This window comes from Oncorhynchus gorbuscha, linkage group LG04, assembly GCF_021184085.1.
Source record: "Oncorhynchus gorbuscha isolate QuinsamMale2020 ecotype Even-year linkage group LG04, OgorEven_v1.0, whole genome shotgun sequence".
NCBI classification, from domain to species: domain Eukaryota; kingdom Metazoa; phylum Chordata; class Actinopteri; order Salmoniformes; family Salmonidae; genus Oncorhynchus; species Oncorhynchus gorbuscha.
Genome location: NC_060176.1, coordinates 38,971,747 through 38,984,229, shown reverse-complemented (window position 1 = coordinate 38,984,229; position 12,483 = coordinate 38,971,747). Strand labels below are relative to the sequence as shown.

The 12,483-nt window shown below is 43.1% G+C and overlaps 1 protein-coding gene across 1 annotated transcript in view; it reads right to left on the bottom strand.

The window, feature by feature from the left end:
- LOC124033213 (calcium-binding protein 7-like) overlaps window positions 1–11,239 on the bottom strand; it is a 78,682-nt gene extending 67,443 nt beyond the window's left edge. Inside the window, exon 1 of the mRNA XM_046345177.1 lies at window positions 11,121–11,239. Coding sequence (XP_046201133.1) covers window positions 11,121–11,232 — 112 coding nt within the window. The 5' untranslated portion in view covers window positions 11,233–11,239. The remainder of the gene's footprint in view (window positions 1–11,120) is intronic.
- Between the last annotated feature and the right edge of the window lie 1,244 nt (window positions 11,240–12,483).

Genomic DNA, 12,483 nt, shown 5'->3' with positions numbered 1-12,483 from the left:
AGTTTATGCTTTATTACGGGCGCAGTTTTAGTACATTCATCACTGAATTCTCTACCAGAAAGTTGGTTTGCCCTCTTTGATGTCACATAGGTTGATACATTGTTATGTTTTCATTACAGCGCCCTTTTACAAAAACTCCACCTGTACCAAACGTCTGTTTGGTTGTTCTGGTGCCTCTAGGGCAATTCAGAAAGCTGATTGAGGAACTTATTACTGATGAATGTGTTTGTTTTTTATGACCGTGTTTTTCTTTCTGGTTATTTATATTTTGATGTGTGTATTTTCTGTCATTTCCGTAATTCAGGGCTCATCCCTTAAATATACGTTGGTCTCAGTATCAATAAGTCTGTTGACAAAAGAAGCAACTAGGTAGTGTATTTCATCTTATATTTTTCTCTATGTCTGCTAGTAAAGCGAGAGCGAGAGAGAGAGAGAGAGAGAGAGAGAGAGAGAGAGAGAGAGAGAGAGAGAGAGAGAGAGAGAGAGAGATATTCTGAAACTACTCACTGTCGAGGAGTGTTGATTTATCACATGCTCAGTCTACAGAGAGTTGAAACTCATCATCCATACAAAATGTTATAATTTTGTTATTCACGTTTTTCAGCCAGCTTTTCTAATTGTAACCAGTCACAGCACAGAATGGGTTTACTGTGCTGTGCCGAGTCCAAAGTGTGTGTGTGTGTGTGTGTGTGTGCGTGCGTGCATGTACTTGCTCGCATCTTGTGTGTGTGTATGCATGCACGTGTGAGTGTGTGTTTGTGAGTGCGTATGTGAGTCTGTGTGTGCGTGTGAGTGCATGTCAAATCAAATCAAATTGTATTAGTCACATGCGCCGAATACAACAGGTTACAGTGAAGGTTACCTTACAGTGAAATGCTTACTTACGAGCCCCTAACCAAAAATGCAGTTTAAAAAATACGGCTAAGAAATAAAAGTAACAAGTTATTAAAGAGCAGCAGTAAAATAACAATAGCGAGACTATATACAGGGTGGTACCGGTACAGAGTCAATGTGTGGGTGCAACAGTTAGTTGAGGTAATATGTAGGTAGAGGTATTAAAGTGACTATGCATAGATGATAACAACAGAGAGATGCAGCGGTGTAAAAGAGAGGGAGGTGTGTGTGTGTGGTGGGGGGGGGGGCAATGCAAATAGTCTGGATAGCAATTTGATTAGATGTTCAGGAGTCTTATGGCTTAGGGGTAGAAGCTGATTTGAAGCCTCTTGGTCCTAGACTTGGCGCTCTGGTACCTCTTGCCGTGCAGTAGCGGAGAGAACAGTCTATGACTTGGGTGACTGGAGTCTGACAATATTCAGGGCCTTCCTTTGACACAGCCTGGTATAGAGTTCCTGGATGGCAGGAAGCTTGGCCCCGGTGATATACTGGGCCGTTTGCACTCCCCTCTGTAGTGCCTTGCGGTCGGAGTCTGAGCAGTTGCCATACCAGGCAGTGATGCAACCCGTCAGGATGCTCTCGATGGTGCAGCTGTAGAACTGTTTGAGGATCTGAGGACCCATGCCAAATCTTTGCAGTCTCCTGAGGGGGAATAGGTTTTGTCGTGCCCTCTTCACAACTGTCTTGGTGTGCTTGGACTAGAAATGATCCAAGATGGCGTAGCAGTCAGACGTGTGTTTTGTCCTGTCCCGTGTAAATATTGTTTTCGTAAAATGTTTTTGTATATATTTCGTATATATTTTAATCTGACTACATCTACGGACTGAATATACTCTCCTGCAACCTGCCTCACTCAATGTGGTAAGGATCTGCTATTTTTATACTTTAGAACCCGAACCCCCATCAAAGGCTAGCCAGCTAACTAGCTACTAGCTAGTAGTCAGTTAGCCACTGCTAGCGGTCTTCACCATTAACTCGGACATTAGCCAGCCTCAGCTCGGTCAATATCTACCAGTCTACACAGCGCGATATCAATCCAGAGCATATAGGATTGCTTTTTCTCTACCACATCTCCCGATGCCTACTGCAAGCTCTGAACCTTTACACCGGAGCATCGCTGCTTGCTAGCTGCAATCCGAGTGGCTACTCCTGGCTAATGTCTCTGTCCCGAAGCAAGCACCAGTTAGCCTTAAGCTAGCTTTGAGCTAGGCCCATCTCCCAGCTAGCCGAAGAGGTCCACCAGCTAATTTCTTGGGCTACAATACCTCTTTTGCCAATTGGCCTGCACCCTTTACTTCCAACATGGAGCCCCGCCGATCTATCACGACTGCTCTGCTGTGGTAATCGTCTGAGGTGGTCTCAACAGGCTCTTCCATTGCGACGTTGCCGAAGGCCTATCTGCTAGCCCCGGCTAGCTGTCTGAATCGTCGTGTCTCCAGCTCGCCTAGCGTAGTAGCGACTACTGAATCGGCCCCCTGACTCACCTATTGCTACTCATTGGACCCTATGATCACTCGGCTACACATGCCTCTCCCTAATGTCAATATGTCTTGTCTTTTACTGTTTTGGTTAGTGATAACTGTTTGATTTCACTGTAGAGCCCCCAAGCCTGCCCTATATGCATTAGATAGACCTTTTGTCCACCCCCCACACATGCTGTGACCTCACCTGGCTTAACTGGTGCCTTCAGAAATAAAACCTCTCTCATCGTCACTCAATGCCTAGGTTTACCGCCACTGTACTCACATCCTACCATACCCTTGTCTGTACATTATGTCTTGAATCTATTCTTCCATGCCCAGAAATCTTCTCTTTTTACTCTCTGTTCTGAACGCAATAGACGACCAGTTCTTATAGCCTTTAGCCATACCCTTATACTACTCTGTTCCTCTGGTAATGTAGCAGTTAATCCAGGCCCTGCAGCCCCCAGCACCACTCCCATTCCCCAGGTGATCTCATTTGTTGACTTCTGTAACCGTAAAAGCCTTAGTTTCATGCATGTTAACATCAGAAGCCCCCTCCCTAAGTTTGCTTTATTCACTGCTTTAGCACACTTCGCCAACCCTGATGTCCAAGCCGTGTCCGAACCCTGTCTTAGGAAGGCCACCAAAAATCCTGAAATGTTCATCCCTAACTACAACATTTTCAAACAAGATAGAACTGCCAAATGGGGCGGAGTTGCAATCTACTGCAGAGATAGCCAGCAGAGTTCTGTTATACTATCCTGGTCTGTTCCCAAACAATTTGAACTTTTTAATCATCCACCTTTCCAGAAACAAGTATCTCGCCATTGCGCTTGTTACAGACCCCCCTCAGCCCCCAGCTGTGCCCTGGACATCATATGTGAACACTTAACACCCTGGCAGTCCTACAATCTAAGATAGATCCCCTCAATCTCACACAAATTATCAAGAGACCTACCAGGTGCAACCCTAACCTGTAACCATGGGTACCCTCTTAGATATCATCCTGACCAACATGCCCTCTAAATACACCTCTGCTGTCTTCAACCAGGATCTCAGCGATCACTGCCTCATTGCCTGCGTCCGTAATGGGTCCGCGGTCAAACGACCACCCCTCATCACAGTCAAATGCTCCCTAAAACACTTCAGCGAGCAGGCCTTTCTAATCGATCTGGCCCGGGTATCCTGGAAGGATATTGACCTCATCCCGTCAGTAGAGGATGCCTGGTTGCTCTTTAAAAGTGCTTTCCTCGCCATCTTAAATAAGCATGCCCCATTCAATTTTTTAAAAACTAAGAACAGATATAGCCCTTGGTTCACCCCAGACTTGACTGCCCTTGACCAGCACAAAAACATCTTGTGGCGTTCTGTATTAGCATCAAATAGCCCCCGCGATATGCAACTTTTCAGAGAAGTCAGTTAGGAAAGCTAAGGTTAGCTTTTTCAAACAGAAATTTGCATCCTGTAGCACTAATTCCCCCACAAATTGTGACTGAGGCTAGGAAACACTGTTACCACTGATAAATCTACGCTCATCGATCATTTCAACAAGCATTTTTCTATGGCTGGCCATGCTTTCCTCCTGGCTACCCCTACCCCAGCCAACTGCACTGCACCTCCTGCAGCAATGTGTTAACAAACCTCCAAATGAGCTTCAATGCCATACAACACTCCTTCCGTGGCCTCCAACTGCTTTTCAATGCTCGTAAAACTAAATTCATGCTCCTCAACCAATTTCTGCCCGCACCTGTCCGCCTGACTAGCATCATTATTTGGAAAACAGTTCTGACTTAGAATATGTGGACAACTACAAATACCTAGGTGTCTGGTTAGACTGTAAAATCTCCTTCCAGACTCACATGAAGCATCTCCAATCTAAAATTAAATCTAGAATTGGCTTCCTATTTCGCAACAAAGCCTTCTTCACTCATACTGCCAAACATAAAACTGACTATCCTACCAATCCTTGACTTCGGCGATGTCATTTACAAAATAGCCACCAATGCTCTACTCAGCAAACTGGATGTAGTCTATCACAGTGCCATACGTTTTGTCACCAAAGACCCATATACTACCCACCACTGCAACCTGTATGCTCTCGTTGGCTGTAATCCATTGCTTCTGGTTGGGGTATGTACGTATGGTCACTGTGGGGGTGACGTCATCAATGCACTTATTGATGAAGCCAATGACTGATGTGGTGTACTCCTCAACACCATTGAAGGAATCCTGGAACATATTCCAGTCTGTGGTTGCAAAACAGTCCTGTAGCTTAGCATCTGCTTCATCGGACCACTTTTTATTGATCGAGTCACTGGTGCTTCCTGCTTACATTTTTTCCTGTAAGCAGGAATCAGGAGGATATAATTATGGTCAGATTTGCCAAATGAAGGGTGAGGGAGAGCTTTGTATGTGTAACGATGTGCGCTGAGAGTCGGGAAGCAAGTTAAGGGATTGAGTGATTTAATAAATTAACTTAACATAAAACAAAACAAAACAGGAAACATGAACAACCCACAGACTTAACACAGGAACAGAAACAATAAGGCCTGGGGAACGAACCAAAGGGAGTGACATATACAGTGAAGGTAATCAGGGAAGTGATGGAGTCCAGGTGAGTCTGATAACACGCAGGTGCGTGTAACAATGGTGACAGGTGTGCGCCATAATGAGCAGCCTGGTGACCTAGGGGCCAGAGAGGGAGCACACGTGACAGTAACTCCTCCCCGACGCACGGCTCCAGCCGCAGGATGCTGACCGAAATGATGGTCCCGGGGATCAGGAGCGGACCGGTCACCTTTGCTGAGACACGGGAAACCTGTCCGTGCAGCTGAGACATGGGAGCATGGTGACCTAGAGCACCGGAAAGAGCATACGTGACGGTTCCCCCTCACCGGTGCGTTGAGCTCCAACCGCAGGACACCAACCAAAGGGACGATCCCGGGGATCAGGAGTGGACCGATCACCCCTGCTGATGCGCGGGAATCTGTTGCCGGCTGGGGTGCGGGAACCTGACAGACCAACTGAGGCATGAGAGCCTGATGCGCCAGTGGAAGCAGGGGAGCCTGGCAATCCGTGAAGGCATGAAAGACTGACAAGCCGGCTGTAACAGGGGAGCCTGGCGATCCGGCTGAGGCATGAGAGCCTGGAGCAGCTTACGGACCCGACATAATTTCCACCGAAACAAAAAAACAAAAAACACTCCCTGATGCTTCCCTTAGGTGAGGCGTTATTCTGTAATGATGTGTGCTGAGAGTCAGGAAGCAAGTTCAGGGAGTGAGTGTTTTAATAAATAATCGCAACATAAACAAAACAAACACGAACAATGCACAAACTTAACATTGGAACAGAAACAATAACCTCTGGGGAAGGAACCAAAGGGAGTGACATATTTAGGGAAGGTAATCAGGGAAGTGATGGAATCCAGGTGAGTCTGATGACGCGCAGGTGCTCACGGCGATGGTGATAGGTGTGCGCCATAACGAGGAGCCTGGGGACCTAGAGGCCGGAGAGGGAGCAGACGTGACAGTATGCGTCTCTGTGTGTGAAGTAAAGGTGGTCCAGAGTTTTTTCCCTCTGGTTACACATTTAACATGCTGATATAAATTTGGTAAAATGGATTTAAGTTTCCCTGAAAGTTTCCACGGCTAATAGGAGCGCCGCCTCTGGGTGATCATTTTCTTGTTTGCTTATGGCGGAATACAGCTCATTCATTGTGGTCTTAGTGCCAGCCTCAGTCTGTGGTGGTATGTAAAACAGCTACGAAAAATACAGATAAAAACTCTCTAGGTGGATAGTGTGGTCTACAGCTTATCATCAGATAAGATTTCCTTAGATATTGTGCACCAGCTGATATTTACAAAAATACATGGTCCACCGCTCCTTGTCTTGCCAGACGCCGTTGGTATAACCAGCCAGCTGTATGTTGATTGTGTCGTCGTTCAGCCACGACTCCGTGAAGCATAAGATATTACAGTTTTGAATGTCCCGTTGGTAGTAACAGAATGGAAGGAAGTGGGGGTTTATTCGATCGCCTACGAATTCTTAGAAGGCAGCCCGCCCTTTGGCCTCCTCCTTCTCTTCACAAATCACGGGGATCTGGGCCTGTTCCCAGGAGAGCAGTATATAATTCACGTTGGGCTCGTCACACTCGTTAAAGGGAAAAAAGGATTCTGCCAGTCCGTGGTGAGTAATCGCAGTCCTGATGTCCAGAAGTTATTTTCGGTCATAAGAGACGGTAGGGGCAACATTATGTACAAAATAAGTGAAAAAATAAGTTACGAACAAAAAAAACACTATTGGTTAGGTAAAACATCAGCCTTCTTCTCCGGTGCCTTCTTTACAGTGTGAGTGAGAGCGAGTGTGAGTGAGTGCATGTGTGCACATGTGACCCTGTGCATGTGTGTGCATGCATATGTGACTCCAGGTTTAATTAGCTATTCATCTGGTTTTTGTCCCAGGGAATTTCCTCATTGGTAACCACACAGTCATTCACACTTATGCATGCATTCTGTCATGGTCAGATAAGCCAAAATGTGAGGCATTTGAATTGTTTGTACACTGATATACATCTTCTCACACCGAAAAGCGACACCATATACCAACAGTTTCAGTCAATCTGTCAAAGCTCAACCATGCAGCCAAATGCTGTCTGTCTCAAACTGGGACTTGAGAGTGGGTTGAGTGCCTTGAGCCTTTCTTCCTCTCTCTATCTGAACTCAATACTACAGTATAATTGTGTTCCCTTTAAATACAAGCTATAAATATACTGTAGCTGATCCATAAACCTCAATCAGGTGACAAGGGTAAGCCAGCCAGACAACACAACACTGAGTGAAGCGCTACAATAGGAGATTTCTGTCACAATGTGAGCATTTCTCTATCATTGGGATTATTAATCCACTGGGTTTCTATACACCCTTACAAATAAAAGGTCCAAGTTGGAAACAAATAAAGTTATTGAAAGCGATACCATAGGGGAAACATTTTAGGTTCTGAAGAACCATACATAAATACAAAACCAGATGTGTGTTGGACCTCTAGGACCAGAATTGAATAGCCCCGCTGTAGGATTATAAGCATTATTTGCACATTTCCCAAGGTGCCTATCGAGTTCATTTTTGAGTTACCACCCATGACTGTTTGCTAGTGACAAAGACACGATTGTTGCATTTATTCATTTTAAGTCCTGTGGTCTTCACCAATAGAGATCCTAAGTAAATATGTTGTCATTAAAATTAAATTAAGATAATACAATACATATTTCATAAGATCTTTTGAGTGCCTAGTTTGACCCTAATACAGTTCCCTGAATCTCATGGTCTACAGGCCACATCAGGCCTGCAAGTCATATTATGCTGGCTTGCAAAGTGATGTGAAATTCATATTGGAATCCAACAGTGGGGTTATTTTACCCCACTGAGTGTTAACAAGAAATGTGTGGAGTGGTTGAAAAACGAGTTTTAATGACTCCAACCTAAATGTATGTAAACTTACGACTTCAACTGTATATTTTTTTTTTTGCTGATACAGAACAATTCAATCTAATTATATGGTCAGATGATAACTTGACTTCATTCAGAGTGTCACATACACACAGATTTTTTTTCCAAAAGCAACGAGGACTTAGTATGCTATGGTTCTTTACTGTATTTTGTGGACAGCGGCTTCACTCCAGCTGTGTATTCATTCGTGTGTCCGTCTCTTGAAGTCACTTTTCTGAATGGTTTTCTGTCATGACTTATTCTAAAAAAAAATCTATTTTTTATTTTACTTTCTTTCTCGCAATAAACCAAAAACGTACATAGACAAAAACCATAGGCAACATAACATTACAATACATACATTCACCAGTGTTAATTAGTGTAGATTTTTCAGTGTAACATTTTTAGTGATTATTAAAGAGTTATATTAAAACTCTAAATATTTAAATTAACAAACTATAGTTTTGACAAGTCGGGTAGGACATCTACTTTGTGCATGACACAAGTAGCTTTTCTAACAATTGTTTACAAACAGATAATTTCACTTAAAATTCACTGTAAATTCACTGTATCACAATTCCAATGGGTCAGAAGTTTACATACTTTACATTGACTGTGCCTTTAAACAGCTTGGAAAATTCCATAAAATTATGTAATGGATTTAGAAGCTTCTGATAGGCTAATTGACATAATTTGTGTCAATTGGAGGTGTACCCGTGGATGCATTTTTGGAGAAATACTTTTTGGAGAAATGTCCTCTGGTTTGATGAAGCAAAAATAGAACTGTTAATAATGACCATTGTTATGTTTGGAGGAAAAAGTGGGAGGCTTGCAAGCCGAAGAACACCATCCCAACCGTGAAGCATGGGTGTGGTAGCATCATGTTGTCTGGTGCACTTCACAAAATAGATGGCATCATGGGGTAGGAAAATTATGTGGATATATTGAAGCAACATCTCAAGACATCAGTCAGGAAGTTAAAGCTTGATCGCAAAAGGGTCTTCCAAATGGACAATGACCCCAAGCATACTTCCAAAGTTGTGGCAAAATGGCTTAAGGACAACGAGGTCAAGGTATTGGAGTGGCCATCACAAAGCCCTGACCTCAATCCTATAGAAAATTTGTGGGCAGAACTGAAAAAGTGTGTGCAAGCAAGCAGACCTACAAACCTGACACCAGCTCTGTCAGGAGGAATGGGCCAAAATTCGCCCAACTTATTATGGGTGTCACACCCTGACCATAGTTTGTTTTGTATGTTTCTATGTTTTGTTTGGTCAGGGTGTGATCTGAGTGGGCATTCTATGTTGGATGTCTAGTTTGTCTGTTTCTGTGTTTGGCCTGATATGGTTCTCAATCGGAGGCAAGTGTTAATCGTTGTCTCTGATTGGGAACCATATTTAGGTAGCCTGTTTTGTTATTGTGGGTTGTGGGTGATTGTCTGTTAGTTGCTTGTGTGAGCACAGTTCTTATTATAGCTTCACGGTCGTTATTCGTTTATTGTTTTGTATAGTTTGTTCAAGTGTTCTCTGTTCATTAAATTCACGATGAGCACATACCACCCTGCATTTTGGTCCTCCGATCCTTCCAACTACGAGGAGGACGACGATCGTGACAGTGGGAAGATTGTGGAAGGCTACCCGAAATGTTTGACTCAAGTTAAGCTATTTAAAGGCAATGCTATCCAATACTAATTGAGTGTTTGAAAACTTCTGACCCACTGAGAATGTAATGAAAGAAATAAAAGCTGAAATAAATCATTCTCTTTTCTTTTATTCTGACATTTCACAAAATAAAGTAGTGATCCTAACTGACCTAAAGCAGGGAATTTTTTATTTGGATTAAATGTCAGGAATTGTGAAAAACTGAGTTTAAATGTATTTGGATAAGGTGTATGTAAACTTCCCTACTTCAACTGTATCACTTATACAACACGCACACTTTTAGCATAGACACTTTTACACCCCTACTGGCTTGCCCCTACTAACTAACCACTAGCAACCTTGAATTAAATCACTTATTAACAGTTCAGCACATCAGCATTTCTCATACTGTTACACAAAGTCAAGATAAACCTTTACCATCATGGTATTCATTAAATGTAAATATAAGAAAACTGGCTAAAATGCTCTCGTTGGGAAATGTTAGCTATAGCTGGCCACATGCTAAACGGAGTGCTAAGGTTACTAACGTTACTAGCAACAGTAACAGTAAATCCAGGCATAATGGCTACCACAAACATTGGCTACCATGATATCCTGCAAGTTCTATCGGCTAATAAAGATCAGAGAGCAAAACTAAATACATACTGTACCTTGAAATAAACAATGACTGTACTATTTCACTGTACTTGTACACTTGACATAAAAAAATGGAAACTTCATACAATAGGTGATTTCCACCACTACAGTGTGATATTTCAGTCACAATGTACGCATGAGTGTTCTGTCTCATTGAGAGGATTCCTCTACAGGGTTTCTGTGTAATACAGATGATGTGTCTACCAGAGGTTTACATTTCAAGTGCTATTTATATGGATACATACATTATTGCTATTGGGCAACGTGTGCCGGGGTGCAGAAATACATACATTAATACACATCTCTAACCTATTTGTTCGAGAGACAGTCTCAATGCTAGTACTGCCTTCTTACCAGAACAAGTACTGGTTAGTCACTGATAAGCAAGTTCACAATAAGGCACTATTACACACCAATAAACAAAATATGTTGACTCAGTGGACAGGCTTGTAGCACTGTCTTTTGAATATGTGGACATCTCACTACTCTCACAATTCCCACTCCTCTCACAATTCCCCTTTCACCTGCAAACAGGTGAAGCTCGAACCACACACAATTATCCCACTGATTGATGATTAAATTAATTGATTAATTGATAGCTTCATAATTTATTAAATTATAAAGTTGAGGTAGAAAAGCAACGAAACATCTGTGAATGACAATCTACTGTGGTTGGGTGGTCTAAACGGTGTCACACATTGTTATCACGGTGAGGCGAGGGATTGCTTGAAATGCAGACGCTTTGAGTGGCGCTGTCCATGGTGCTTAATCTGATAATGCTGACAGCGACTTCGTCTGAATGAACTCAAACCGCTCGCTGAGAGCCACACCAATTAGCCTATAGTGAATACAACTGCCTTACCCTGACATTTTTTTCACACATTGAAAGAGCCATGATTATATATTGACTAGGCAACAGAATACCATCAGAGCTGGTAACCGAAACAGAGCTGATTATATAACAGGTAAAGTCTCATCCTCACCTTCAACCTCGTCCTCGGGCAGGTTGACCGGTGCTCGGTAGGCGAGCATGTCCGGGATAGTGCAGATGCCCCGGTACATCAAATTGGAGGTGATTGGATGCATGATAGGCATGGCTGCGGTGACGGTCTGGGGCTGCCACCTGTGACCTGGTCTTCATATGAGTGGTTCTTCAGAGTCGTTCACAACTTTACTTTCAAAGAGGGTGCGGGGGTCAAGTCCATGGATAGGAAGGAACCGCTGTGGCCACAGGATCGAGAGGCAGGAGAGAGGAGAAGATTCGTGAATTCCTCCCCTGTTCTTTGATAAATGAACACTAAGAAGCCTAATAGATTATTAGATATGACGTTGTCACAGTATATCGTTTTTATTTATCTGGATAGTTGACAGTTATGTTTACAGACATTGCGAGATGGATCAAGCCTAGGTTGAAGGAATTAATTGGCAACTTTTGAAACATGCCTATATTGCCACACGTATAATTGCTATTAGCTGAACAAAACTAAACACATCACGGCGACTCCATCTGCTGAGACACACTGCCAGTGAGCTTTCAGCGCAACATGCAAATAAAAAAGACAAGCGGTTTAACTCACTGCGGTAGAAGAGAGGCAGACAAAGACAATGAGACAATTCAACGATGCTTAATCCGTTGTTTTTGTCCAGTCGTTCATGCAGATAAATAATATTAATTCAGCCACTTGTTGGATCTCTTGGATGCAAGTTATTTTCTTCTTCCATTGAGCACTCAGTGATACAAATCACACAGTGATACAAATCCAGGTGAAAAATACAAATTAAATACAAATTACAGAGTAGGAATTAAGAGTCCAAATTGACCTTCAACTCAAAACTGTCTCAGGAATCGTTAGAACATTCACTAAAATAGCCTATGCGTTCAGCATAAGCACTCGCTCGCCCTTATTTTGGTCATTGGCACGGGGGCGCCTTTTCATCTCCAATTCACTATTTGTTCCGCACAGGTAAGGGACTCTTGTGAACGGCAGCCCTGGACCCTGTGTATAGTCAGCTCTCTCACACACCCGTCCACACACACTCCGTACACTGACTCAACTGTGTGTGCATCTTTCTCTACGCGTTCAACCTGAATTCCACACAGCGCGCAACTAAATCCCGTAGAGTCACACGTGCTCCACTGGTATCACATAAACAACGAGAGCTGTGATTAATGACAACGAGGCACAATAGCATACCGATGATTTATCCCCTGGCGTATCTCCTCTCAAATTAATACATTTGACCTTTTATATCTGAAACCTTAAATTGCACACCAAATATTAAACACTGAACAGCCATGTGTGCCATTGAGGTTGTTGACCAGAAACCACTGAATGTGATGCCAAC